The sequence below is a fragment of the Panthera tigris genome, chromosome D2, assembly GCF_018350195.1.
Source record: "Panthera tigris isolate Pti1 chromosome D2, P.tigris_Pti1_mat1.1, whole genome shotgun sequence".
Taxonomy (NCBI): domain Eukaryota; kingdom Metazoa; phylum Chordata; class Mammalia; order Carnivora; family Felidae; genus Panthera; species Panthera tigris.
This window is the reverse complement of record NC_056670.1, coordinates 17,551,969-17,578,797: the sequence shown is the minus strand read 5'-3', so window position 1 is coordinate 17,578,797 and position 26,829 is coordinate 17,551,969. Positions and strand designations below refer to the sequence as shown.

The following is a 26,829-nucleotide window of genomic DNA, read 5'->3' as shown; positions in this document are numbered from 1 at the left end:
CTTTTGAATTAGAGAGTTAAAGGACAGTTCTTTGGTCACAATCCAATCAAACCAGAATTAAATAATTAGGTAATGAAAAGTCTTAACTACATAGAAATTAAGACATCCACTCTTAGATCAAAGAAGAAATCAAAGGTACTAAAGAAAATCTTGAAAGCATTGGAAAGAATATTTCGTACCAAAATTTACAGAAGACACTAGAAGTTATACTCCAAGGAGATGTTCGTGTCAAATGCTTTCAATTCCAAAGTTGTTTTTTTTTTAATAAAAGAAGCTTTGTACTCATTTAAACCAATTAGAAAAGGGCAGCTCAATAAATCAAAAGAAAGGAAGTGGTTGTAATAAAGATGTAATTTTAAACTAATAAAAAATATGAGGGACAAATAAACTCAAAGCTGGTTCTGTAAAAAGACAAACAAAATAATAAAAGATCTCACATACGCCATATTAAGGATGAGAGACGGAAGATGGGGGGATAGGGAAGGTAGGGAAAGAGAAGGAGAGACAGGGGTTTCGAGGAGAGACAGACAAATGTGTGCAAAACAGGCGAAATGAGGATTGGAACAGATATAAAAGCAAACGCACGATATAAAAGCAAATAAAAGAATCATTAAGCTTCATGGCATTTTATGTTAACAAATTTGATAACCTAGAAGAAATGATCATTTCCTAGGACAACAAAATCATCAGAATGATTCAAGAAGTAGAAAATTCAGGGGTGCCTGGGTGGCTCAGTCGGTTAAGTGTCCGACCTCAGCTCAGGTCATGATCTCATGGTTTGTGAGTTCGAGCCCCACGCCGGGCTGTCTGCTGACAGCTCACAGCCTGGAGCCTGCTTCGGATTCTGTGTCTCCCTGTCTCTGCCCCTCCCCTGCTTGTGCTCTGTCTCTCTCTGTCTCTCAGAAATCAATAAATATTAAAAGAAAATTTTTTTTTTAAAAAAGTGGAAAATTCAGAAAATAAGTACCAAAACCAGACAGGTTTGCAGCTGCATACCCTGTCATTCTACTGTTAAATGGCAACAGGCAATTAAAAAATAATAAGCCGATGCATTTTGTGAAGCTGAGTCTAATTTTAATTCCCAAACCTGAGAGGAAGGAGAAGGAAAACTATTAACGAATCTGGCTTAGGATAGATTAGTTACAGAAACTGAACTAGTATTACCAAATAACAGAAGTCAGCCATCTATCGAAGGGATATATACTGAGACCAACTTGGATTTACTCCAGGAAAATAAAGAGCGCTCAATACCAGAAAATCAATAAAATGTACTTCGTCACTAAATGAACGGTGAAAAACCTCTAAGACCATAGCAAACAAATGCATTTGATGAAAATAGAGCCACGTGATCAAAGTTTAGCAGCCATGCCTTATAAAAACTGGATACCTTCGCGGGCCCAGCACCACCAAGGAAAAAGATACTCTTGTTGCCAACCCCACAGCCCTCAGGTGCCTTCCCCGTAGCAAGGTGCCGGGTGAGATACTCGGTCGCGGACGTCGCGCTACGTAACACAATGGAACGTGAATCAGACCAGGGGCTGCAGGGGCAGGACTTGGGCACAGTCACCCCCACGCCCACCCAGAGCCGGACTCCCGACGTGCCGAGCTCTGGATGGTCTCTGACGGGGGACACCTGGAGCTGTTAGGGAGCAGAGATTTGAGCAGCAGCCGCCCTCAAGAAGGCGTCACTTTATTTTTAAGTTTATTTAATTGAGAGAGGGAGAGAGAATGCGCACGTGAGCAAGCAAGCATGAGCCGGGGAAGGGCAGAGAGAGGGAGAGAGAAAACCCCAAGCAGGTTCCCTGCTGTCAGCACTGGAGCCCAGTGCAACGCTCAATCCCCCAACTGTGAGATCATGACCTGAGCTGAAATCAAGAGTCGAATGCTTAACTGACTAAGCCACCCAAGCACCCCCAGGAGCTGCCACTTTAGAGGCAGAGTGGGGACAGGCACCCAAGCGTGTGCCAGGGCTGTGGAGACAGACACACGCTCGGGTGCCTGTCCCCACTCTGCTTCTAAAGTGACACCCCCTGGGCGCCTGGTTGGGCATCAGACTCTTGACCTTGGCTCAGGTCAGGAGCTCACCGTTTTGTGAGTTCGAGCCCCATGTCAGCCTCTGTGATGGCAGCACACAGCCTGATTGGGATTCTCTCTCTCCCTCTCTGTCTCTCTCAAAATGAAATAAACTTAAAATGTTTAAAAATAAAGCACCTCCTGGGGGGGCTTGGGGGGCTTAGTTGGTTAAGCATCCGACCCTTGATCTCCGCTCAGGTCATGATCTCACGGTTGGGGGAATCGAGCCCCGCACTGGGCTCCTGTGCTTACAGATGGAAGTCTCCGGAGCCCTCTGAGAAGCAGAACCAAAGACAGACCTTCATTCCTCCCCACCAAAGTATCCCACGTGCCGGCTTCAGAGGTCTGGGCTATGCCCTCTCCCCCTTCCAGTTTCTCTGGTGTCATTTGCCATCTCCCTGAATTTACCTGTATCTTTTCCAGAACCTACTTCTTATCTGCCGGCCTTCTTGAAGATAACGAGCCTATAAATTTTCGACAGCGGGAATTTGCTCTTGCTAATATTTGCATAACACGCGCCTCTTTCAATCTTGACGAAAAGCTGCTCACTACAGTTGTCTGCGCTTTCCAATTAGGTTCTGTTCCAGGATTCCGCTGGAATTCTGCAAGCATGTCCCCGAGGATGCCGTAACCTGGGGTCCAGTTTCCCAGCCAGCCCAAGAAAACACATCGGACGTTCTGCTGAAATACTAGTAATTAAGGGCAAACCAAAGGGAACACGTTTATTTGCCTTGAATGCTGGGACCCGAGGAAAACAAGTTTCAAATGAGGAAGGAGGTGTAGACTGTTTGTTATGCGAATTCTGAAGCGAACGTTTACTCGCTCACAGGACCTCACAATCTTTACGCGGTACACCCCCACCCCCCTCCCAACTGCCGGGGAGGGTGGGCTCCGGGGCCCTCCTCCTCCAGTTCAAAGACAGCCGCCTGGGGCGCCTGGGTGGCCCAGTCGGTTGAGCATCCGACTTCGGCTCAGGTCATGATCTCACGGTTCTTGAGTTCAAGCCCCACATCGGGCTCTGTGCTGACAGCTCAGAGCCTGGAGCCTGCTTCGGATTCTGTGTCTCCCTCTCTCTCTGCCCCTCTCCCCTGCTTGCATTCTGTCTCTCTCTCAAAAATAAAAAAACATTCAAAAAAATTAAAAAAAAAAAAAAAAAGACAGCCGCCTGATTTCCACTGGTGCATGTACGTACCCTGGGTTTGTCCCTTCTACAGTTCCTGGCTGCTAAAGAGTTTTGAAAATCTCCTAAGTGGCCCAACATCCATCCTGTGCATTTGGGCCTCGCGAGACAAAAGGAGTTTAAAGGAATCGAGGTAAAGTTGCCTGTGACAAAGCACCAGCTCTGGGCTTCCACACACGTCTTTACTGATTCTCACAACTCGGGGAAGGAGCTCCCTGCATAGACGCCAGACTCCACGGGGCCACCTGCCCAAAATCACAGGGCGAACGCTCGGCAGAACCCAGGCCTTCCGCCCCGGGTCCCCTCCAGCCACAAACGGACCATCAAGCCCCTTTCAAACCATCCACAGCTTCAAACCATTGGTGTGCAATTCAGCAACTGCATCTAGAACACCCCCATGCACGTGGCTTACCACCATCATCTTACCTGTCCGCTTCCAGAGTTACCGCGAGGATTTCACGGACAGCATTCCAAGAATTCATTTTTGTTTTACATTTTTATTTATTTTGAGAGCCTGTGTGTGAGCAGGGGAGGGGCAGAGAGAGGGAGAGAGAGAGAATCCCAAGCAGGCTCCGCGCTGGCAGCACAGAGCCCGAGGTGGGGCTTGAACTCACAAACCGTGAGATCATGACCTGAGCCGAAACCAAGAGTCAGACGCTCGATCAGCTGAGCCACCCAGGCGCCCCCAAAGAATTCATTTTTATTCTCCAGGTTATTTTCCATCATTCCCCTCATGCGTCCTCCTCACACAGCGATTCAGCATGTGGCCCCCACTGCCTTGAATCTGCTTTCCCCCATCAATCCTCTTTAATGTCTGTGCCCGTTAAGCTGCCTGTTCTAACAACCCCCCATCCCCCAACAAATGTACGATGAATCAAACAGGAAAGAAGTTCATCTCTTGCCCACTGAAATTTAGTCCATGACAAGCAGGATTGATGTGTGAGTGGCTTTTCCCCAAATGGTGATTTATTTTTATTTTTTTTTTAATATTTGTTTATTTTTGAGAGAGATGGAGTGCAAACGGGTGAAGGGGGGAGAGGGAGAGGGAGAGGGAGAGGGAGAGGGAGAGGGAGAGGGAGAGGGAGAGGGAGAGGGAGAGGGAGAGGGAGAGGGAGAGAATGTGACGAGGCTCCAGGCTCCGAGCTGTCAGCACAGAGACCAACGCAGGGCTCGAACTCACCAAATGCAAGATCATGACCTGAGCCGAAATCGGATGCCCAATGGTGATTTAGATACAAGATCCTTTCATCTGCTGGCCCCCAACATCTCTGACACATGGCTCAAAGGAGCCTCCACATGGCCAGGCCTGAGAGTGGGGTCCACACTTTGGCTCATTTTCCACCGCCCTGAACCCAGGCAGTGGCCCCATCTCCTTGCAAGGGGTGCTGGGAAATTAGGTACAGCCACTGCCCACGAAGAGAGGGAACAGGTGAAATAAATTTAGAAAAGGACACTGGTCTTCAATTCAAGAGCCCCTTGCAAGGGACTTACCCGTTAATTAAGTTGATCTGACCAGCATATCCTGTGTTCCATACTCCCATGCTCTAAGCAGGATGCATCCTTGTCCCCTAATCAAAGGAACCAGTCTACCCTAGATCACTTAACCTCCCCGTGACTCGGTTCCCTATGTTAAAAATAGGGATAACAGGGGCGCCTGGGTGGCTCAGTCGGTTAAGCGGCTGACTTCGGCTCAGGTCATGATCTCGCAGTCCGTGAGTTCAAGCCCCGCGTCGGGCTCTGTGCTGACCGCTCAGAGCCTGGAGCCTGTTTCAGATTCTGTGTCCCTCTCTTGACCCTCCCCTGTTCATGCTCTGTCTCTGTCTCAAAAATAAATAAACGTTAAAAAAAAATTTAAAAAAAAATAGGGATAACACCTTGCAAGATTGCTTTGAGGATTACACACATTAGAGAGAGCTTAGAACACGATCTGGCACATGGTACATGATATACAAGCACCTGATAAACAAATAAAGGGGTACAAGAAGCAAGGTTCCCTGCAAAGTTCTAATAGACTCCTGTCTTGGGGGTCTCTGTCTCTTGGGAAGAGGGCACACTGCAAAAGCCCAAGGGTTGGAGAGGCAACTTCCCTCCGAGGCAAGTTCAGTTTTCCATGCAGGAGGGAAAGCCCTGTAAAATACATCCCAGACTTGATTTAGCGCCTTCCTAGTAAAGAATTCATTCCCTCGAGAGCTGCCCCAACCTCTCTTCCACTATTTTGGATGTGGAATATGTCCTTGTAGACATTTCAATGGTGCAGATTCCTGTCCCCATTAAAAAAAAAAAAATCTAGTTCCGGGGTGCCTGGGTGGCTCAGTCAGTTAGGCATCTGACTATGGGTTTCCGCTCAGGTCATGATCTCACAGGTCGTGAGTTCGAGTCCCATGTCCGGCCCTGTGCTGACAGCTTGGGAGCCTGGTTGGGATTCTCTCTCTGCCCCTCCCCCACTCTCTCTCTCGCAAAATAAATAAACTTAAAAAAAATACCTAGTTGTGTCCATCTGTTCTTTTCTTCACTCCTTTATTCAACAAACACTGAATTTTTGTTCAGCGCTTACCACGTTCTGTGACCACGACGTCCCAGGTCTCAGCCCACATGGAAAATGATTTAGCTTATGTGGCTGCTAAGAGGGACAGAGGGAAGGCAGTGATTTTAGATGCTTGGCGACAGTGACATTTGAACCAAGACGGAACTAGCAAGCAAGGGCCGCCACGAAGCACCTTCCTGGCATGGGTCCCACGGGCACAAAGGTGCTGAGATGGAAAGACTTTGTGGCTAGAGAGTGCGGGTGGCCGGACAGGTGACAAGAAGGGTCACTAAAAAGGAAGGCTGCAGAACACCTATGGGCGCTGGAGGCCTTGCGAAGGACTCCAGGATTCCCTTTGGCCTGAGTTGGAAGCCACTCAAAGGTTTAAATGTTTTAAGTGTTTTAAGTGGTTTGAGTGTTTAAGCAGAGGTGTTTAAATCTTGGTAAAAGATCACTCTCCTTCTACCAGGGAAATGGGAACAGGATTGGTGTGGGGGGCGGGGGGGTGCCAACAAGCCTGGAAGCTGGAAATCCAAGCAGATGCAGTTTCCAACATCCGGGTAAGGGGTGATGTTGTCCCAGTTAAAGTGTGAAGATTCGTGCTTCTAAATTTTTTACTAGAGTGGTTTATTAAATATACACCTAAACATGGCCAGAGGTTCATAGTTTTGTAATCATTCTTCCTGAAACTCACAAAAAGGAGAAAGGCAGAACATCATCTTGATATTACAGGATAATGCATCCCCAACCCCAAGGTAATACCGGGCCTCCTCTGGCCAGTAAAGGTTTTTACCAGTTTACCTTTAGTTGTCATTTTCCCTCTTCCTTCCTTAAGGAGAGGCCTCAGTGCTTCTCCACAGATTCAACCCTCTCTAGGTTCTCCTTTCTCCCCAGACCCGCCAAATTCCCCTCCCCAGGGGATCCAGCATCTGCTAGGTGAATCCACATCCACGACTGGGTTCAGATTCCAGCTACCGTTGATGGCAACGGTGACAATTACACACCGTCAAGTTTCAAGGCGTTGTCACGAAGACGGCCTCAAGGAAGGACGCTCAGTTTAGGGAAAGAGTGGGACTGCCCATGGGCAAAATGGCTTCTCTCCCCTCCTGGCCTTTGCCCCAGTTACTCCCTCGTCTGGGGTGCCCTGCTCCTTCCTCGTCACCTGACTGAACTTCATTTGTTCTTCAAGATGCAGCTCAGGGGCCGCGGCCGCCAGAGGTGCTGTTCTCCCCCGGCCCAGCTGGCTCAGGGGCGCGCCTCCGGAATCCCATACCCACGTTTACCCGGATCGCAGTGGTTGCCAGAGACTCTTCCACCTTTTCTTCACTTTGTCTCTCCTGCTGGACCCCAGGCGACGTGCCTTCTTTATCGTTTTAGCCCAGCCGGGTCCAATCTGCTCGCGGAATTAATACACGCCACGTCTCGTACGCCGTGGGTGGGCGCGCGGACCGGAGAAGTGTTTGACGGTGCCTACGAAAGCAGTGGCTCCCCACGGCAGGTGAGTTTGGTCCCCAGGGGCCGTGTGGCAACGCCGGGAGAAATGCTCGGTTGTCGTAACTAGAGGAAAGGGCGCCCCTGGACAGTCAGCGGGTAGGGGTCGGAGATGCTGTTAAACATCTGGCGATTCACAAGACAGGCCCCCCTCACTCAGTTACCCAGCCCGTAAGGTCAGTAGTGCGGAGGCTGAGACACGCATCTAATCTCTGACCAGGAAACCTACTCCAGGGTACACGTGCCCAAGGGCAATGACGTGTAAGTCCATCAAAAACACAAGAACATCTCGGGGCGCCTGGACTGTTGGGCATCCGACTCTTGATTTCAGCTCAGGTCATGATCTCGTGGTCGTGAGATCAAGCCCCGAGTCAGGCTCTGCGCTGACAGCACGGAGCCTGCTTTGGATTCTCTCTCTCTTTCTCTCTCTCTCTCTCCCTCTCTGACCCTTCCCCACTCATGTGCCTTGTCTCTCTCGCTCTCAAAATAAATGAAGTAAAAAAACAAAAAAAACAACCCAAAACACAAGAAGCTCTGTAGCAGCCGTACCTACAGAAGCCCCAAACTAGAAACAAGGTAAAAGACCGTAGTAGTCAAATGATGGAATCCTACAGGCCATATGAAATAAAAGACTGCTATCTGCAAGAAGAATGGATCTCACAGATCTACTGACCAACTAAACAACCGGACCAAAGTAACAGGCAAAATTCATCGATGGTGAGGGAACGGAAGTCAGAATAACGGTCACCCCTGGAGACAGGGGGCTGGTGACTGGGAAGGAGCAGGAGGGAATCTCTGGGGTGCTGGGAACGTTCCTGATCTTCATCTGGGGAGCAGTCAGTCACACACACTGTGCTGTGCACTATGACTCATGCGCTGAATGTGTATTATGCCTCCAAAAGCTTTATTCAATGAACAGTCCTCTAAGAGCGCCCTACCGGCAGGAATCACACACAGGGACGCTGCCCTATCAGCCAGGTTTTCTAACAGACTTCCGGGTATACCGCCCGCGGGAATGTATGTAGGTGCGTTTCTGGAAAGCTGTTTCACAACAGATATCAAAAACCTTACAATGTGTCCTTAATTCAATTCTGGTCTGGTCATTTTATGCTAAGGAATGTGCTAAGGATGCACACACGAACCTAAGCTTCCGGAATATTTATCATAGCATAATAAATGTAAGAGGGAGGGGGCACTGAATTCAATGCCCACCCAAAGGGAACTGTGTCATACTATGGATTCATTAAAATGACATTTTTAAATTTAAATGGAAGCCATTTACAATATATTAATTAGAATTAAAAAGCAGATCACCCGACAAGATGTAATCTAAGGTAAACAAAGGGTACACTCAATATGTTAACTATGATTATCTAGGGTAATGAGAGGTTATGGGATTTCTTAAAATTTCTATCATTTTCCCCCCTAAAATATACATATGTACTTGTTAATAAGAAAAAAAAATTATACAATCACAGTTTTTAAAAATAAAGGTGAGTTTGGGGCGCCTGGGTGGCTCAGTCGGTTGAGCGTCCGACTTCGGCTCAGGTCACGATCTCGCGGTCCGTGAGTTCGAGCCCCGCGTCGGGCTCTGTGCTGACAGCTCAGAGCCTGGAGCCTGTTTCGGATTCTGTGTCTCCCTCTCTCTCTGCTCCTCCCCCGTTCATGCTCTGTCTCTCTCTGTCTCAAAAATAAATAAACGTTAAAAAAGTTTTAAAAAATAAAAAAATAAAAAATAAATAAAGGTGAGTTTTAGATTTTAAAACTGTGTACCAGACCTCACACGACCCCCAGGTCGCCAATGTATTCAAAGCCCCGCTACCTGCAGAAGAACTCTAAAGTCTCATCACAATGGCTGCGGTGTAGCAGGGATTAAATAAAAAGATAAAATTCTAGATTTTTCTGTCTCCTGTCTGATTGTGGGATAGGTTACACAAACCCATACATTCATGGAACCACACAGAGCTTCATACCTCCCCCTGAAAACAGTTAAAGGTAATTCCACGTAAAAATATGAAAATAAATATTTCTGACTGCAAAAGGTTTCAGTTGCTGTAAAGGAAACCAATACAAAGGCACCCCCTTCCCTGGGGTGCCTGGGTTGCTCAGCTGGTTAAGCGTTCGGCCGGGGTCATGATCTCACAGTTCGTGGGTTCGAGCCCCGCGTCGGGCTCTGTGCTGACAGCACGGGGCCTGGAGCCCGCTTCGGATTCTGTGTCTCCCTCCCTCTCTGCCACTCCCCTGCCTGCACTCTCTCTCTGTCAAAAATAAATACATGTTTCAAAAACTTAAAAAAATTGAAAAAAAAAAAAAAAAGGCATGACCTTCCCTGAAGGATCCAGTCTGCCTAGGTAATCTCTCAGCCCAGACCCCGACCGAGAAGTCCTGTCCGTGTTTCTGTGTCAAGTGGAAGCGATCCCTTCTGTGGCAGAGTCCTCGCAAAGATGTGGCACAACGGTGGAAGACGGCGCTGCACCTGGGGATCGCGGCTGGTGAGCCGCGTCACCCCCACCACCTGAACAAAACCTCTTCTCCAGGAAGCTCCCTTCTCCGAATCCTGCGTGGCGGCTGGTGGCAGCACATGCTCCATTATTATGTGGCACCGCACGATCTACCCTGTAGCTCACCCAGCCTCGGAGTTCCTCCTGGAGCCACGGGACGCGCGACAGAGCTAAAGGTGGGAGCGTCTGCTCAAACTTGACACCGCTGATGGGGGCGGGGGGGGGGGGGGGCGGGGGGGCACCTTAGCTCACAAATCCATCCTGAGAGTCTCGGGTTCGTTCCGGTTTAAAGCGCAAGCTGTTTCTCTCCTTACTTGTTAGGTCAAAAAGGCTTTCAGCCAAAGAAGTCCACAACAAAACCCTGAGCGCAAACATCTAACAATGTTAATTTTCAAAGCCCTGTGCTCCCCTCCTGCTTCTCAAGGTCACACCTCCCCGCTGAATGATTCCAGAGGGGTGCTGACATGGTACATGGGAAAAACAGTCCTATGAAGTCCAACCTCTAATAGGAAGAGCAAACAGCTCAGATGCCAGCCAGCCACGACAAAGGACCGACAAAGCCGAACACACGCCGCCCCCCCCCCCCCAGCATCCGTGAATATCTGCCTGTTCTGCCTCCTCGGAGAGGACAGGACGGATCACAAGACTGCTCAGAATAAGAAACCAAAAGAGCAGAAGCCCAGGAAGCAGCCGGGCCTGAATTTCACGCTGTTTCCAGAGAGTGAGCTGGCAGGCTGTGTCGGTGATCTGCACAGCGGGCAGGCGGCAGGCGAGGCTGACAGCTTGAGGGGGTTGTTGTAGGGAGACAGCTGCAAGTGTTCTCCTGGAGAAGGTTCTGGGCCCTGAGCTCCCGGGAAGCATTTTCAGCTCCCAAGCTGACCCTCCATTCACACAGGGGTTAAGAGCCTGTCAGCCAGCCCAGCAAGCATGGTCTTTGTATTTAAATCATCTCAAGGGGACCCACAGCTCCAGGCACGACCAGAGCCTGGGAGAGGGGAGAGAAGGGAGGTGACAGAGAGGACCCTTCCGCCCATAATCGCTGGCTGGGCTTCTGACCCAGGAAGCTAAATAAAAGGGGGACACCAGAAGAAAGAGCCTAGGAAGACTAGAATACCCTGGAGAGCAGCTAGAGGAATCTCAACCTTAGGCACAGAAATGTTTCTGCCTCTTTTCCCTTCCTCCTCCCAGCTGGGCATCACGTGCTCCCTACTGTGTGCACTCCAAATGCAGATCAAAGCACAGTGGTGCCCAGTATCTACACCACTCTCAGGCACAGGGATTCTCAGTCATCAGAGGGCCCCTAGACAGCAGCTGTAATCTCTTTCTAATCAAAATAAACAAACAAACAAAAAACCCTAACCAGCCCAAACCAGCACAAGCAATACACAAGTACGTATAAGACACAAACACACACATTTACATATGTGCCTATTTACACACATACACATGCATATGCTTTTACAGCAGAAGGCAGGCAGGAAGCCTGTTCCCCGAGTCTAGAATCCTTTGCTTTCCTCATCTGATTCTAGCAGCAACAGCCATTTCTGCTACGAGTTTTTTCTCCTGTGAGGACCGATTCCAGACCAAAATGCCACCCCTCCGGTGTGCCTCCCCATCCCACTCTACCAGCCCAGTGAGATCTGTTAACAATCCAGGGAACAAAGAGGGAAGAGAGACCCAAGCTGCATTCCTTGAAAGTGGGGTTAGATTCTATACTTTGATAAACCTCAGAGCCTGAACCTCTTCGCTCTCAGAGTGGCCAGGGTGCAGCTCTGAGCCTCTTAATAAACAAGTCCGCCTCTCTCCCCGCCACTAGGCACAAGGGTTTTCTCTGCCCAGCATCTATTTTCAGCCCCCATAAATCATGTTCCATTGTTTCAGGGAATCTGAACTCACGCTTAATAAACCATCAACCTCACCCCTCTGCCACCACCCCAAATCTCCCTCAGGGAAAGACGGTTTCCAGGAGAAAAGCAAATTCTTAATTAGGGCTGGGTTTGAAAAGCAAGCTTCCGCACAAAACAGAAAAACAAACCTGGGTCTAAAAACCATCAAATAACCAACTGCTAATGTCTTTGATTAAAGTGCAGGACTGTGATTCTTAGGTCCAGGTGGGACTTCAGTGACCATCCGAAGGAAGCAGAATTTGAACCTAATGCCAAATGACACACGATCAGGTACTTGAGGACCACGTCGGTGCTGCAGTGGCTAGATTAAATTGCTCTGATGCAGAATTTCTCCCAAGTATGGGTTACCAAGAAACATAATACTGCTTTAAAATTTACTTAGGTGTGTTCACCCTTCTCACACCAACACAGTCACGAATCTTATTCATAACCAGGCTTCACCTAACACAATTCCCCTGTTTTTCCTGGAGATGCAGGGAAACGAGCAGACATGTAGCTCATGTTCCGAGATCGAAACCTGGATCACGGCACTCACAGCATAAAGTCTGCTAAACCAGAGCTCCGGGCACACACAATTCTTAAAGAGCTAATTTAATGGACAACCGCTGTCTGGGACAGGAAGCCCTTCTGACATTCTGGAAAACGTAGGGGGTTTCAAAGGATTATGCAGAGGGACGGGACTTTGAAAATTCCCAAACTCTTAACCGAAGCCTAAACGAGAACACGTTCCGTTCCAAAACACTGCACAGTTCACTTGGACCCTGCAAAGCCCAGCTGGAGCTCAGCGCGTCCACACTGCAGCCTGTCTACACTGCAGCTTGTCTGCTGGAGGTTTGCAGACCACTCCCTGCTGACAGAGTCCGGCCAACCCCACCAGCCTACCAGCAGCCTGCAGCACTATGCCCAGATCCAAGTGAGGGCACCAGCCAGGGGTTGGGGGGGGGTCCCCTGTACCTGCTGTATTCCTGGCTGGTTGAACAATGATCAGGGAGAGCCACGGGAAAAGCCGCATCATGCCCAGTAAGCCACTCCCTGGTCCTCAACAACACCGGTTGCACACTCTTCCCCCTGTGAAAACGGTGGGCACAAACGAGGGCCTGCCCCAGAAGGATGCAAGGAACAAAAGCATCAGGGGCAGGTGGAACCGGCTGGTCTCCACCTCTCTCGGGGGACAGAGGCCACAGAGCTTCTGCAGGGTACGTAGAGACGTTGTAAAACCAACTCCCAGGAAGGGGCGCAGTAAAAGGGGACCTCGGGCAGCCACAGCTGCCAGCACGAGCGACCTCCAGACATCAGGAGCTTGACCATGACCATAGCGGTAAGCGGAACACACACACACAAAAGTGCCTTCCGGCATAAGAGCATACACCTTAAGGCGGGGGGGAAACTTGTCATTTCACTTTTCCCTGCTCTTGGCAAGAGATCCTGAAAGGCACGGACAGAGAAAGTTTCTCGGATTAACTGGAGAAAACACACGCCAGTGAAGACACCCCGGAGGACCTCTCCCGAGGTTCTCACTGCTACTTGTCCCAGCCCTGGCACCTGAGTAAGGCTTGCCATGGGGCCATCGATACAAACTGATTTACCACCACCACCACCACCACCCCCCCCCCCAAAACACACATCCAAGCTGTATCAGCGTTTCTGAAGCCCTTTACCTAGACTCACTCAAACGCACCCCTAAGGTGCGACCCCACAGGTGTGACTGGCTTGGCCACACCCAGCCAGAGAGGGAAGACACTCCCCACCACCCTCCACGTCCTTGCCAACCGCAGGGTGCCGGCGCCGGCCTCCGCCTCCTCCTCTCCACCCACGGGGAAGTCGGAGCCCCCCACGCAGTCAGAGCACTTTAAATCCCCGCCGCCGCGGCCCCCTTAGGGTCCAGAATCGCACAGCTGCCCCCGGCCCACGGAGCGTCTGGTGTCCTCCCGGCCCGGCACTCCCGCCTCCCCGGGCCGCCCCCGCCCCTGCGGGCCGCGCCTTACCGCCGGTGTCCTCGAAGCGCGGGGGCGGGCGGTCCCGCAGCGTGGCGCTCCAGCCCGCGCCAGCCTCGTCCTCCTCGGCTTCCTGCGCGTCGGGAGCACCGGGCGGCGGCGGCGGGGGGCCGGGGCGCTCGCGTTCGTCGTCCGAGGAGGCGGCCGAGGAGGAGTGCGAGGCGGCCGACGTGCTGTAGAAGGGGTTCCCGCCGCTGTCCGGGCCCGACTCGCCGAACACGTCGTCCGAGATGTGCAGGCTCTCGTAGCGCGCGCGGGCCGCCTCGAGCAGCGCCGGCGCCCTCCTCCGCGCGCCCCCGCCGCCCTCGGCCATAGCCCCGGCCGCCGCCCGCGCGCCCGCCCCCCACAGCGCCTCCCAGCCGCACGCGCCGGGCCCCGGGCCCGCGCCGCGGCCCGCCGCCCCCCACCAGCGCAGCCCGCAGCACAGCGCCCGCCGCCCCGCGCCCTGCCGGCCCGCCGTCTTGGCCGCCTCGGGCCCTGCGCCCGGGGAAGCGCCCTCGGAGCTCGGGCGCCGCAGGCTGCGGGCCGCGGCTGGAGGCAGGGCGCGCGGGCGGGAGGCTGGGGCTGCGGCCGGGCCCAGGCGCCGCCGCTACTGCCGCCGCTGCGTCTCCTCGGCGGCCGCCGCGTCCCCGCGCGCCCTCCCGCGGCACCCCGCGCTCCCCGGCCGACCTTCCCGGGCGCGAGCCGCCAGAGGCGGGCCCCGCCTCCTCGCACCTCCGGCCCGCCGGCCAATCGGGAGCCGGGCCGGGGCGGGGCCGGCGCGGGGCACGCCCCGCCTCCCTCCACCGGGCGGGGCGAGGAGAGAGGCAGAGGCGGCGGCGGCGGGCGGGAAGGGGGAGGGCAGGCGGCGGCTCGAGCCCGTCCCCTCGCCTGCAGGGACATGCGGCCCGGGACGGCCACCCGCAGGCCCCGCGCTTGCTCCGCGCCGGGAAGGGAGGAGCCGAAGGGGTGCCGGGGGGCACGGGACGCAGCCGGTTCTTCCTGCCGCCCGAGCGGGACCCGGCGCTCACGTCCCCTAACGCAGGAGGCGCCCCGCGCCGGGGAGCTGTCCGCCCCCGTGGTTCTGAACCAGGCGCGGCAGAAACTCCAGGTAGGCGGCGGGCCCGAGGCTCACAATTCCCTGGGCTGTTGCCGCTGCTGCTGCTACTGCTTCCCGTGGCACACAGCCGGCTGCGCCCCTTGCTCCTATGAGCACGAGGGCTGTCTGGCTTCCGGGAATCTTGCTCTAATTAGGAGCCGGCCTCGCCGGTCCATTTCTGGGGTCAGATGCTAACTCAGTCTCGCTTGAGTAGCCCTGTAATTCGAGGGTGGCAGCATCTGGTCTTAGTCATTCCTCTCATCTTTGACGTTTCACCTCTTTTAAACTCAAAATATTCATTACCTCCCGAATATTGATTACTCTGGCACCACTGTTGTCACATCTTTACTTACACATTTGACACACTCGTCTATTAAAATATAGCACAATCACCCAGGCGTCAGGGCTCTGATAAACAATGGCACAGAAAGGCTTCATCCACCCCTCTTCCTCGGCCAAGAGTGTGTGGCATTCATTCTGTTGATGGCGCTACATATGATCAGTCTTGTCTCCTTGCTCCCCTCTCCCTCCCACAAATGGTGCAATAAGTCACGATGATGGTAATTGGGCCATAAAGTCACTTGCACTCAGAAATAAAATAAATCCACAGAGATGTGAAGGGCTTACAAATCCTACTGGGTATTAACTAAAAGATAATTGCACAAGAGGGAAAGGCATGTTGCTATTTCTAAGCGTGCATAAAGGATGAAGATGATGGGACCATTCTGCCACCAACTGAGGTCAATTCAACAGCAGGCCGGCAGCTTCTGCTCTTACCCTCCCCTCCCAGGCCCGTGTTTCCTCCTCCCAACCAGAGCCTCTGTACAGGCATGAATTCCTGACAATCACTGAAAGAAAATATATAGAAAGGAAGGGATTCACATGGCATTGCTTTCTATGTGGATTGGCTGATATATGTGAAATTGTTTGCAAAGCATTTCAACTCTGTTGGAAGAATTATGCCACAGGAAAAAAACTGGCTTCTAGCATATCTGTATACTGTGCTAACCAGTGAAAGATTTTGAAGAGCACATACAGGTAGTCAGACTTACCACAAAAGACCAATGAGGCATAGATCGAAGACACAAAATGAGACTCCAGAGCTCAAGTTTGAATTCTGCAATTAGGAATTCTGTTATACTCCTGTAAAATTTTATGTTATCTCTTAAAAAAAATAATTGAATGGGATCTAGAGGGTGAAATCTGTAGGCAAGAGTTCCTTCTCTCCAGGTAGCCAGTGAAAAAGTCAGCAGCTCAAGTGAGTGTGTGTTTTAAAAACAATGGCTTGCTTTGCTACCCATAGGAAGCACAAAATAGACGAATAACAGTTACAAGGATGGATGGACACAGTCTCCCATTGTCTCAAATTTGCATTTGCATGGTGCTAATCCCAAGGAAACCTTAGAGCCTTTGTGTTGTAAGTACTTGTAGCTCATACAGCAGGCAACATTGGGGAGAGGATTATTTGGTCACAAAAGAAACAGACTGGGAAATCAAATTGTTATCCAAGTGCTTGTCAAACAAAAATCAGATGGCTATTTCAGTTCAGAATCAGGTGTTCAGCAACCAAGGGTTACTTTGTTTAAGCAAGTGATGCCAACCAGGAAAAGTAAAAATATGTCAGCCTTTATTTAAAGACAGGTGGCTGATTCTCCTTGTGGAAGGAAGAGAGAAAAAGGAAAAAAAAAAAAACTGGAAAACAAAAACCAAAAAACTTCCCCATCTGCTTGGCAACCTACTACCATTATGATTTTACATCATTAACTTTTCTAAGTAATGTTATCTGTAAGGATAATTTGGAAGCAGTATTACACTGAGATCTTTTCAACTTTGAGTCATTTAAATACATCTTCCAAATAATATAATTTTGTAATATAATTAAATAACTTTAGATGAATATTATTTAGATGGTTTCTACTCTGCACAAAGGTCTCCGGGTAGTAAAGGCAATCCATTTGTGTAGTAGAGTCCTTAGGTTTTGTTAAGCCAGGAGTGTGTGCTTTTTATGTAACGGGGACTGGTAGCCATTTTTCATGGAGTCCTGGCCTCCTTTCCTGGTATGTTTTAATAAGAAAGAAAAAAAATGCTACCATTCAAACTATGATACAATGTTTTCTTTTCATTAACATTTTAATTTAAATGCATTGAAAGTCTCTTTGGTAAATATTTAGATTTTTATCATGTATCACCTTAATGCATACATAAAAATGAAAGTTAAAATCGTTGGTTAATGTTTTCCCAGGACTTGACATTCAGAACCTCTCTATTCTTATTTACCTTCTGCTTTCAATGCCCAGGTTTTCCCCACAGTATGTTTCTCTTAGCCACCCAGAGCTTCCGTCATGCTGCACTTAAAACAATTTTTTTCTTATTATTGACATATAGCTGACCTTCAATGCTGTGTCAGTTTCAGGTGTACAACATAGTCATTTGACAATTCTGCACGTTACTCAGGGCTCACCTCGTTCGACGCATTCGCCTCGTTCGACGTGGGGCTCAAACCCACTAACCGTGAGACCATGACCTGAGCTGAAGTCGGACACTTAACCGACTGAGCCACCCAGGCGCCCCGTAATTCTATTCTTAATTTTTTGAGGAACTTCCATACTGTTTTCCACAGTGGTTGTACCAATTTACATTCCCACCAACAGTGCACAAGGGTTCCCTTTTCTCTACCTCCTGGCCAACACACTTGTTCGTTCCTGTCTGTTTAATACCAGCCATCCTGACAGGTCTAAAGTGATAGATCTCATTATGGTTTGATTTTATTTCCCTGATGATTACTGATGTTGGACGTCTTTTCACGCGTCTGTTGGACATCTATATGTACTTTTTGGGGAAAATGTCTATTTAGGTCCTCTGCTCATTTTTTCAATTGGATTATTTGTGGGGGTTTTTGTATTAAGTTCTTTACATATTTTGGATATTAATCCCTTATCAGATGTGCCATTCACTACTATCTTCTCCATTCAATAGGTTCCCTTTTGGTTTTGTTGTCGATTTCCTTTGCTGTGCAAAAGCTTTTTATTCTGATGTAGTCCCAATAGTTTATTTTCGCTTTTGTTTCCCTTAACCAAGCAGACATATCCATGAATATGTTGCTAAGGCCAATGTCGAAGAGATTACTACCTGTTTTCTTTTAGGAGTTTTATGGTCTCAGGTCTCACACTTATTTTTTTAAGTAAGCTGTGTCCAATGTGGGACTTGAATTCACAACCCCAAGATCGAGAGATGCGTGCTTCATGGACTGAGCCAGCCAGGTGCCCCTCAGATCTCACTTTTAGCTCTTTAATCCATTTTGAGTTTATGCGTATGGTGAAAGAAAGTGGTCTACTTCATTCTTTTGCATGTAACTGTCCAGTTTTCCAACACTGTTTTCGAAGAGACTGTCATCTTTCCTTTACATACTCTTGCCTCCTTTGTCAAAGATTAATTAACTTTACGACTGTGGGTTTGTTTCTAGGGCCTCTATCCTGTTTCCATTGATTTGTGTGTCTATTTTTTTTTTTTATTGCCAGTTTTGATTAGTACAGTTTTGTAGTAGATTTTGAAATCTGGGATTGCGATACCCCCAGCTTTGTTCTTCTTTCTCAAGATTGGTTTGCATGCTGCACTTTTTATAAAAGTACTCTGTGGTCATCCAAGTTGCTGTCCCTCCATTCTGCCTGGCTTGATGCTGGTGGGTTTTTTTTTTTTTTTAACTTATCCAAGATTTTCATATAATAACCAGTTTGTTTTTCTTCTTCAAATGGTCCTCAAAAGGCCTGTGGCCTGGCATGCTGAGAGGTATAGATGGCCAGGCACATCCTAGGACTAGTAACTAAGTTGGCACAGGCTCAGGCTGTGGTAACTTTATAGACCCTTCCACCTGCTCAGCACCAACTATAAGACAATTCCAGATAGATAGATAGATAGATAGAGATGTGAATGTGAAAGAACATGGGAGCAGGGGCATCTTAGAATCTGTAAAATATAGTATATTGCTTCCTGTCTGTACTTTGCAATTTTTGATTTTGCAAATGGCCAAACCACCGTAGGGAACAAAAATGAACAAAAATCCTAAGGTGGCAGGGCCTGACCTGGCCAGCCCCATACTGCACAGGCTAGACCAGGCTTGGGAAGTCTCTGTGTTGCTGGGTCACTATGAATAGCGAAGGCAGGGGTGGGGGGGTCACGGCAGCTGCTGCTTCTTCCTATAGTGCCTTCATTGCCCACAAGGAGGGGGCCAGAACCAAACAGAATCTCCTGGAACTGAGATAGGGGAAGGGAAAAGAAAGAGCTACAGCTGCTGAACCATGATCGACATATGGGGGAGAATGCTGGAGACAAATGTGCATGGCACAGCGTGACATTTGAGTCACATCTGACATAGAAACTTAAGGATCCAATCTTGCTCAAAATGATTTTTTTTTTTTTGATGAATGTATCTACTAGTCAAAGAGACATGCAGAGAGGGAGAACAAAGTAGGACAAAGCTATAGAAAACTTTTGGGAAAAATCTCTCTTGTTGGGATTGAGATACCCTTCACTGATTGGTTGATCGATTCGTTCATTCATTCACTCATTCATTCAACAAATACGTACTGAATACTTATTATGTGCCGAATCCTCTTCTAGGCACTGCACTGAGACTAAATCAGAAAAGAAAAAAACACAAGTACCTTGCTTTTATTACATCTATACTCAAGTAGAGAGAAGAGAAAAAGAAAACAATAAATATGCAATATGTCAACTGTTGACAAGGGGTAAAAAGTAGGGGACAGACATTACGTTGGTGGTGACGGGGATGGTGGTGGTGGTGATGCTGCTTGTGTGTGTGGTCAAGGGAAGTTACTCAGATAAGAATCCTTGAATGGCTTAAGAGCACGAGCCAAGTGCATTTAGGAAGAGGAAACAAGTGCAAAGCCGCTGGGGCAGGCACACACCCATTGGACTCTATAGAACCAAGGAGGCTGGCGGAGCTGAAGCAGAGAGCTGAGCGACTTGGTAGGAGATGAATTGAAAAGGAAGTTGAGTGCCCCATTCTGTAAGGCTGGATTTTATTCTGAGCGAAGTGGGGAGCCACTGGAGACCTTAGAGCAGAGAAATAACGAGATCTGACTCGGGTCTTCAACGGATCGCTGTAACGGCTGCGTGGAAAATAAACTAGAACAGAGCAGGAATGGAATCCGGGAGGCCAGAGAGAACACCGTGACAAATGCCCAGACTATATAGAAGGGAGTGTTTGGGGCCAGATTAGAAGTGATAGAGGTGATTAGAACCAGTCAGATTGTGAATACGTTTTGAAGGTAGAACCCACAGCTTTGACCAAAGAATTAAATATGGGCAGCGAGAGAAAGAGATGAATCCAGAATGACTCTATGGTTGTCTTGTTGGAACTACTGCCAGTGCAGCAGAGTTGGAGGAAAATAAGAGCTTGGATTTGAACATGTTGGGTTTAACACATCTGAGTGGATCTGGAAAGCAGACAGTTGAAGAGAGTTGAAGCACCAGGTCTGGATCGGAGGGAGAAAGGTGGAGTCATCAGCAGATCGATGGTAGGAAAATGGATGAAGTCCCCAAGGATTGAGTATAGAGAGGGGAGACATCTGAGGACAAGTCCTGGAGCACATTCATAGAGATCAGGGAAATGAGAAGAAAACCCCGAAGGAAACTGAGAAAGTTGAGGAACCCAGCCAGATTGCAGGGGCTAAGAAAGTATCTCAAGGATCTCGAGAGTAACCACGGTGAATGCGGCGGAGGGATCTGGTAAGGTGAGGGCTGGGAAACGACCACTAGGTTTCACGAAAGGGGGCTAAAAATGGGATTCGAGAGTGGGTTTCAGAACCTGGGAGAAGAAACGGGGGTTTTGAGTAAAGAGAACTTTTGAGGATTTTTGCTACAAAGGGAAGGGAGAAAAGGAGGTGACAGGTGGGTTAGAAGTTGGAAGGAGATTTCTGAAGATCGGGTGATATTTGAATGAGGGTGGGGAGGATTCAGTAGGAAGGGTGCAGGAGAGATGCCAGACAGCTGGACAGAGAGAGAACAGTTACTAAAACAAGGTCCTTCCTTGCTTGGATGGCAGTGAATCCGAATGCACGAGTGGAGGGGCTGGTCCTCACTCAGAAGGCATTGGGGGTAGGGGTCCATGCAGTTAGATTTAGATCCTTAATCCATTTTGAGTTTATGCGTATGGTGAAAGAAAGTGGTCTAGCTTCATTTTTTGCACGTAACTGTCCAGTTTTTCCAACACTGTTTTTTTTTTTTAATTTTTTTTAACGTTTATTTATTTTTGAGACAGAGAGAGACAGAGCATGAATGGGGGAGGGTCAGAGAGAGGGAGACACAGAATCTGAAACAGGCTCCGGGCTCTGAGCTGTCAGCACAGGGGCCCGATGCGGGGCTCGAACTCACGGACCGCGAGATCGTGACCTGAGCCGAAGTCGGCGCTCAACCGACTGAGCCACCCAGGCGCCCCCCAACACTGTTTTTGAAGAGACTGTCATCTTTCCATTATACATTCTTGCCTCCTTTGTCAAAGATTAATTAACCGTACAATTGTGGGTTTGTTTCTGGGCCCTCTATCCTGTTTCCATTGATTTGTGTGTCTATTTTTTTTTTTTTTTTTTTTTTGGTAGTAGATTTTGAAATCTGGGATTGCGATACCCCCAGCTTTGTTTTTCTTTCTCAAGATTGCTTTGCGTGCTGCACTTTTCATAAAGGTACTCTTCTTCCTTTCCTGCTTTGATTTTCTCAGCGAAGTCCTCAGAGGGGTCATCAGCTGTATCTGAGAGAGGTGTTCAGTCCTTAATCCTGGTTGTACATGAGAATCACCTGGAGAATCTTAAGAGAACACTCCTAACCGGGCCCTACGCCAATTTAATCGGATTTCTCTGGAGGTGTACCTGGGCCCTGGAATGTGTTAAAGGCTTCCGGGTGATTCAAAAGTGTGGCCAGAGTTGAGAATCCCCGGGTTAGGGGTCTGAGGAAGGAAGATGTGAGGTAGTCAAAATATTTCACCAGTAGAGTGGAGACTCAGTCAATTAGATCAACATACTTGGATTTGTGGTTGAGAATTCAATGCGAAACCTGCCAGGATGGTTGCATTTTTTCCCCAAAGTTTTATTTATTTGAGAGAGAGAGAGAGAGAAAGAGCACACAAGCAGGGGAGGGGCAGAGAGAGAGAGAGAGGATCCCAAGTAGGCTCTGAGCAAGGGGCTGGACATAGGGCTCAAACCCATGAACCATGAGATCATGACCTGAGCCAAAACCAAGAGTCAGACGCTTAACTGACTGAGCCCCCCAGGCGTCCCAGGATGGTTTCATTTTTCTCCAACTATGTTCAGCTGCCAGGGGCAGACACGGGGTGGACAGAGGGTTGGGTTTTACCGAGGTAGGTTTTTCTCAGGTATGTATGATGGCGGTGAGAGTACTGGACAGTGATTATAATCATGGACCTGGGCTCGGTGTCAGCTAAGGAGGCATGTGAGAATTTGGGGGAAGAATTAAGGGACGTTGAAAAGGATGTAGGTAAATGGCTTCTTCTGAGTGGTTTCGCTAATGAGTATTTCCACGAAATATTTAGTGCAGCCAGACCCCTGCAAGCAGCACAAACAACTCTGATTAGTGCTTCAACCTACATTTTCTTCCCAGGGTTGCAATCAGTTGCTCTCAACAAGTGGACATTGTGAGATATTTAGAGCAAAGAGAAACATACATATTGGAAGCGGGCTTTTCCCATTCTTAGAAACCAGAATTTTGTACCTTCGTGTCCTTTCTTCTGTCCCCCTTGGTGACCTTTTCCCTCTCGAAGCACACCCAAGCCCCACTCCCCTGTTCTCCAATAAAAGAAAGGGATCCAAGTAACAGCCTTGAAGTTCAATCACCTTTAAAGGAGAAACAGCCCTGGGCAGTTGGTGTTTTACACAAAAGAATGGATTGCTTAGTCACAGAAACTCAGGTATTCTAAGAAACAGGGAGCGGATGTTCCCTGCTAGAAAGGGGACCTTCTCGGCATCTCTGAAGTCACATTCCTGTAGCTGGCACTGGCGGAACTGAAAGTATAAATTAGACGTTCAGGGTCAAACTCTACGTAGATTGTTGAACTGATGCATTGTTGTAGGCTTAGTGTGAAAGCCCCATCTGTCCCTCAGTTTTCTTACAGTGAGAGTGATGCTTCTTATAAGATTGTCTGTGAAAGGCTGGGCGCCCTACAGAACCATGCAGCACAGCAGAGCTTTCCCCTAAGGAGAGCGTAATGTGCACTTTAATCGTAGGAGAAAAAATAGAGAATCATGGGAAGAAACACTCATGTCGGGGCTTTCATTAATCTTAGTGCAACCTCTCACCAATTCTGTATCTTTATTTGCAGTAATTTTTAAATAAACATTACTGTTGAAATACCCTTAGTTACAACGAGCAACTCAGTTATCAGAAAAACAGTCTCAAACGTTTGTTCTAATTACTAAACCAGAGGAGGTGACAGGGGTGCCTGGGTGGCTCCGTGGGTTGAGTGACAGACTCTTGATTTCTGCTCTGGTCATGATCTCACGTTCGTGAGATCAAGTCCCACATCGTGCTCTGCGTTGACAATGCAGAGTCTGCCTGGGATTCTTTCTCCCCCTCTCTCTGCCCCTCTCCCACTCATGCTACACACACACACACACACACACACACACTCTCTCTCTCTCTCTCTCTCTCTCTCAAAGATAAATAAAAAAAAGAAGAGCTGACAAAGTGTAGAAAATTTTTCAACAAGGTTTAAACAAAAAGGATTTTCCACTTTATTCTAATCAGGTCAACATAGATACCACTTTCCCATAACATTGCAAGTAATTGGTATTTTTCAAAGATATCATTCGGTTCTTTATAGAAGGCTAAAAGTTGGAGGCCCATAACAATGACAGTCAACTTTTATGTGTGCCTTCCGTATGCCAGAAGCTGTGCTAAATGGTTTACTGGGAACATCTAAAAACCAGCCTTTTGAGGTCAATGTTCTCCCTGTTCTAACTCCACGCATGGCAAAGCGAATGCTTCAAGCCGTGAGCTCGGTTTTCCAAGTTCATACAGCTAGTATATGATGGGATTAGTATTCAAACGCAGGCAGTCTAATTCCAGGTCAGATCCCTCCTGGCCGCTACCATAGTTTTGTGACTGTCACCTGCTCCCCCGCTCCACTCCCGTTTCGGGACAATCAGTAATGCCTAAAGCACAGTGGCTGTGCGTGAGGGGTGGCCACTGGCTTTAATTATTTCTATCTTCATACATTCTGCGTCAGCTCTTTCTTCTGCCCAGGAAAGTATCCATCCTTCAAAGCATCAGTATTAATTGTTGTTCAGGGATGAATTAAGCTTCTGGGGTCATGCACGGTTTACTATGGCATCCATATTTCTTTCATGTAACCTAAGTAGCATTCACTTGGAGACAAGAAGAAATGATGGGAGGCGGGGAGTGGCGATGTTAAGAGGGACTCCCAGAAATTGGTTCCTGGACCAATAATGATCACTAGCCCTTATGTTACTCTTGGAGTCACTTTACTCGTGCTGAAATGTATGAATTTGCCCTAGCGTGACTCGGCCCCTCCTAACAATCAAAAGCTCCCAGGATGGGTCAAGATGTTTTGTTGTAATTCTGCAGGTTGAATGTATTTATCAGCCCTTCCCCGAGAATGCTATTACAGGGCGGGAGTTGGGTGATGACTAGTGGGCAGAAACCTATCAGGTGGGAGGAGCCAATGATGTTTGTATGAAGGAGAAACCAGCTCTCCTTGGTGATGGGGCATTTAGTCTGCTCTCAGACTCCAGCCCGGCCAGGACCGCTTTGTAAGAGAAAGGCTTCAGTTGGGAGGGGTTGACAACTACTGAGAAAACCAGTCAATTAATATTGAAAAAACACTAACCAATTAGGTGCATTTTTTTGGTTTCGATTTTGGTCTTCAAAGCATGAAGGTCCTTGGGGAAAGGGAGCGGAGGAAAAAGCTGGGCCAGACTCACCGCAGGCCAAGCCTCGCAGTTGGGCACAGCCCTGCCTGCTGAGGGACCCTTCCTGGAGGCCCCGCCCCCGGAAGGCCCCGCCCCCGGAAGGATGCCATGGCCGATATAATGCTCTGCTGTCACTGTCTGGTAATTCTTCAGTTTTATTTTTGAACTTGTGTTTTGGGAGTGGGGGGGATGGGACAGCGGAGCACGCGCATGAGCCGAGGAGACCGCCCGGTATGCGTGTCCACCGTCCCTTGCCTCCTCATGTTCAAATACTGGTCTCCCGCCTGGCGAGTGCCGCTGGAAGGTGACACCCAGTGCCTGGGGTTCAGCAAGAGAAGCTAAGCGTTACATCGATGACTGAGTCAACAGGAGCACCCTTTCCCTACGAAGCAGAGCTTGCTCTGAGCACAGACAGAAGGCAATGGCCTCTGGTGAACAACCCAGAACCGGGTCATACCCTTTCTCACTCACGTTACCTCCCTGTGTTAGCCAAGCACTTAGGCTGCAAGCGGTGACTTAGAAGCGAAAGAAGGGAAAGAAGGGGCGACCCCCCTGCCCCCCGTCCTTTCGGGTTCCTTACCCATCAGTAAGCTGAGGGCGGGAGGGTTGGTGGAACACGGCCTGTCTCACCAGGTGGAGTAAAGACAGCTGAGCTGGCCGAGCGCAGGATTTCCACCGTCCTGGTGAGAACAGGGTGCATGTGCCCGGACCAGCTGCCGCGTCCACGTGCGGATTATTTAAAACTGACACTGCACCGTACAAAGATGGGTGGTAAAATTCATGCTCCTAACTAGGTTTGTAAATGTTTATTTACTTGGAATGACGTTAAATGCAAAGCGAAAACACCGGCCATGGCACGTGGAAAGACAGACCTTGGAGGAAATGAGCTTTCTATTTTAGTATCTTTAACAACTCTTCATCTGTGCTTTTGAACAAAAGGCCGTATATCTTCATTTTGTGCTGGGCCTGCAAATTATGTAGCCAGCCCTGGGAACAGCTGTGTAGCGTCTCTATGACCTAGTGGCGTGAATGCCGGGAGCCTCCTTCCCGGACCCCGTAGCATCACACAAGCCTCTCAAGACAAAAGAGAGCTTTAGGGTATGGGGGTGGGGGGGGGGGGGAGGTCCTCAAATTTCTGAATCATAGGTGCCCTGCTCGGGCTGCCATAACAAAATACCAAAAGCTGGGGGGCGTGGGCAACATACACTTTATTTTCTCACAGTTCTGGAGGCTGGTAGTCCAGGGTCAAGGTGTCAGGAGGGTTCAATTCTCCAAGGCCTCTCTCCTTGGCTTGCAGATAACCGTCTCCTCTGCTGTGTCGTCAGACGACACATTGCCCTTCAGTGTGTATTGTCTGTGTCCTAGTGTCCTCTTCTTATAAGCACACCAGTCATGTTGAATTAGAGCCTACCCCCAATGAGCTCATTTTACCTTAATCATTGAATGATTGATTAATTGATTGTGGGCTTTAGGCCCAGGCAGAGCCCGATGCAGGGCTTGAACTCACAACCCTGACATCAAGACTGAGCTGAGTGCAAGAGTCAGGTGCTTAACCCACTGAGCCACCCAGGTGCCCCCTTTAATCACCCCTTCAAGGATCTAGGGTCTGAATACAGTTACATTCTGAAGTGCTGGGTGTTAGGACCTCAACATCGGAATCTGGGGGGGGGGGGGGGGGGGGGGGGGGGGGGGGGGGGGAGGTTACATTCAACTGAGCCCAAAACAATAGGCAAAACTGGAACTGAAACAGAAATTTAGACACATTTTAAAACGCTAAACGTGTATTTTTGTGCACCTTAGTTGCTAGACTAGGATGTATTTGCAACCTTGTAGCAAAACACCCATTGGAATGATCAAACAGAGCTTCTGGGTAACTTCACACACCCACAATTCAGACAAACCCCAAAGCTTTCTAATTGGGGATTTGGCTGTTTTAGGCTCAGTGGCCACCTAAGCCTGCCTAGGACTTTCCTTTTGTTTTAGCAGAAAAGTAACAGGAAGAGGAATTGAACATCTAGACATCTTGCCGGTGTTTGTAGTTAATCGTACTCTGCCTCCTGGTCCAAACCTGATTGAGCTCTTGGCGCCATAGAGGAGAGATGATGTTCATTACACGTCAGTG

The 26,829-nt window shown here is 49.0% G+C and overlaps 1 protein-coding gene across 2 annotated transcripts in view; it reads right to left on the bottom strand.

The window, feature by feature from the left end:
• The window catches only part of PGBD5 (piggyBac transposable element derived 5), a 106,374-nt gene extending 92,391 nt beyond the window's left edge, over positions 1-13,983 (bottom strand). For both annotated transcript variants that reach the window (XM_042960946.1, XM_042960947.1), the window contains exon 1: positions 13,662-13,983. In XM_042960946.1, coding sequence (XP_042816880.1) covers positions 13,662-13,983 — 322 coding nt within the window. The remainder of the gene's footprint in view (positions 1-13,661) is intronic.
• Positions 13,984-26,829: the final 12,846 nt, after the last annotated feature.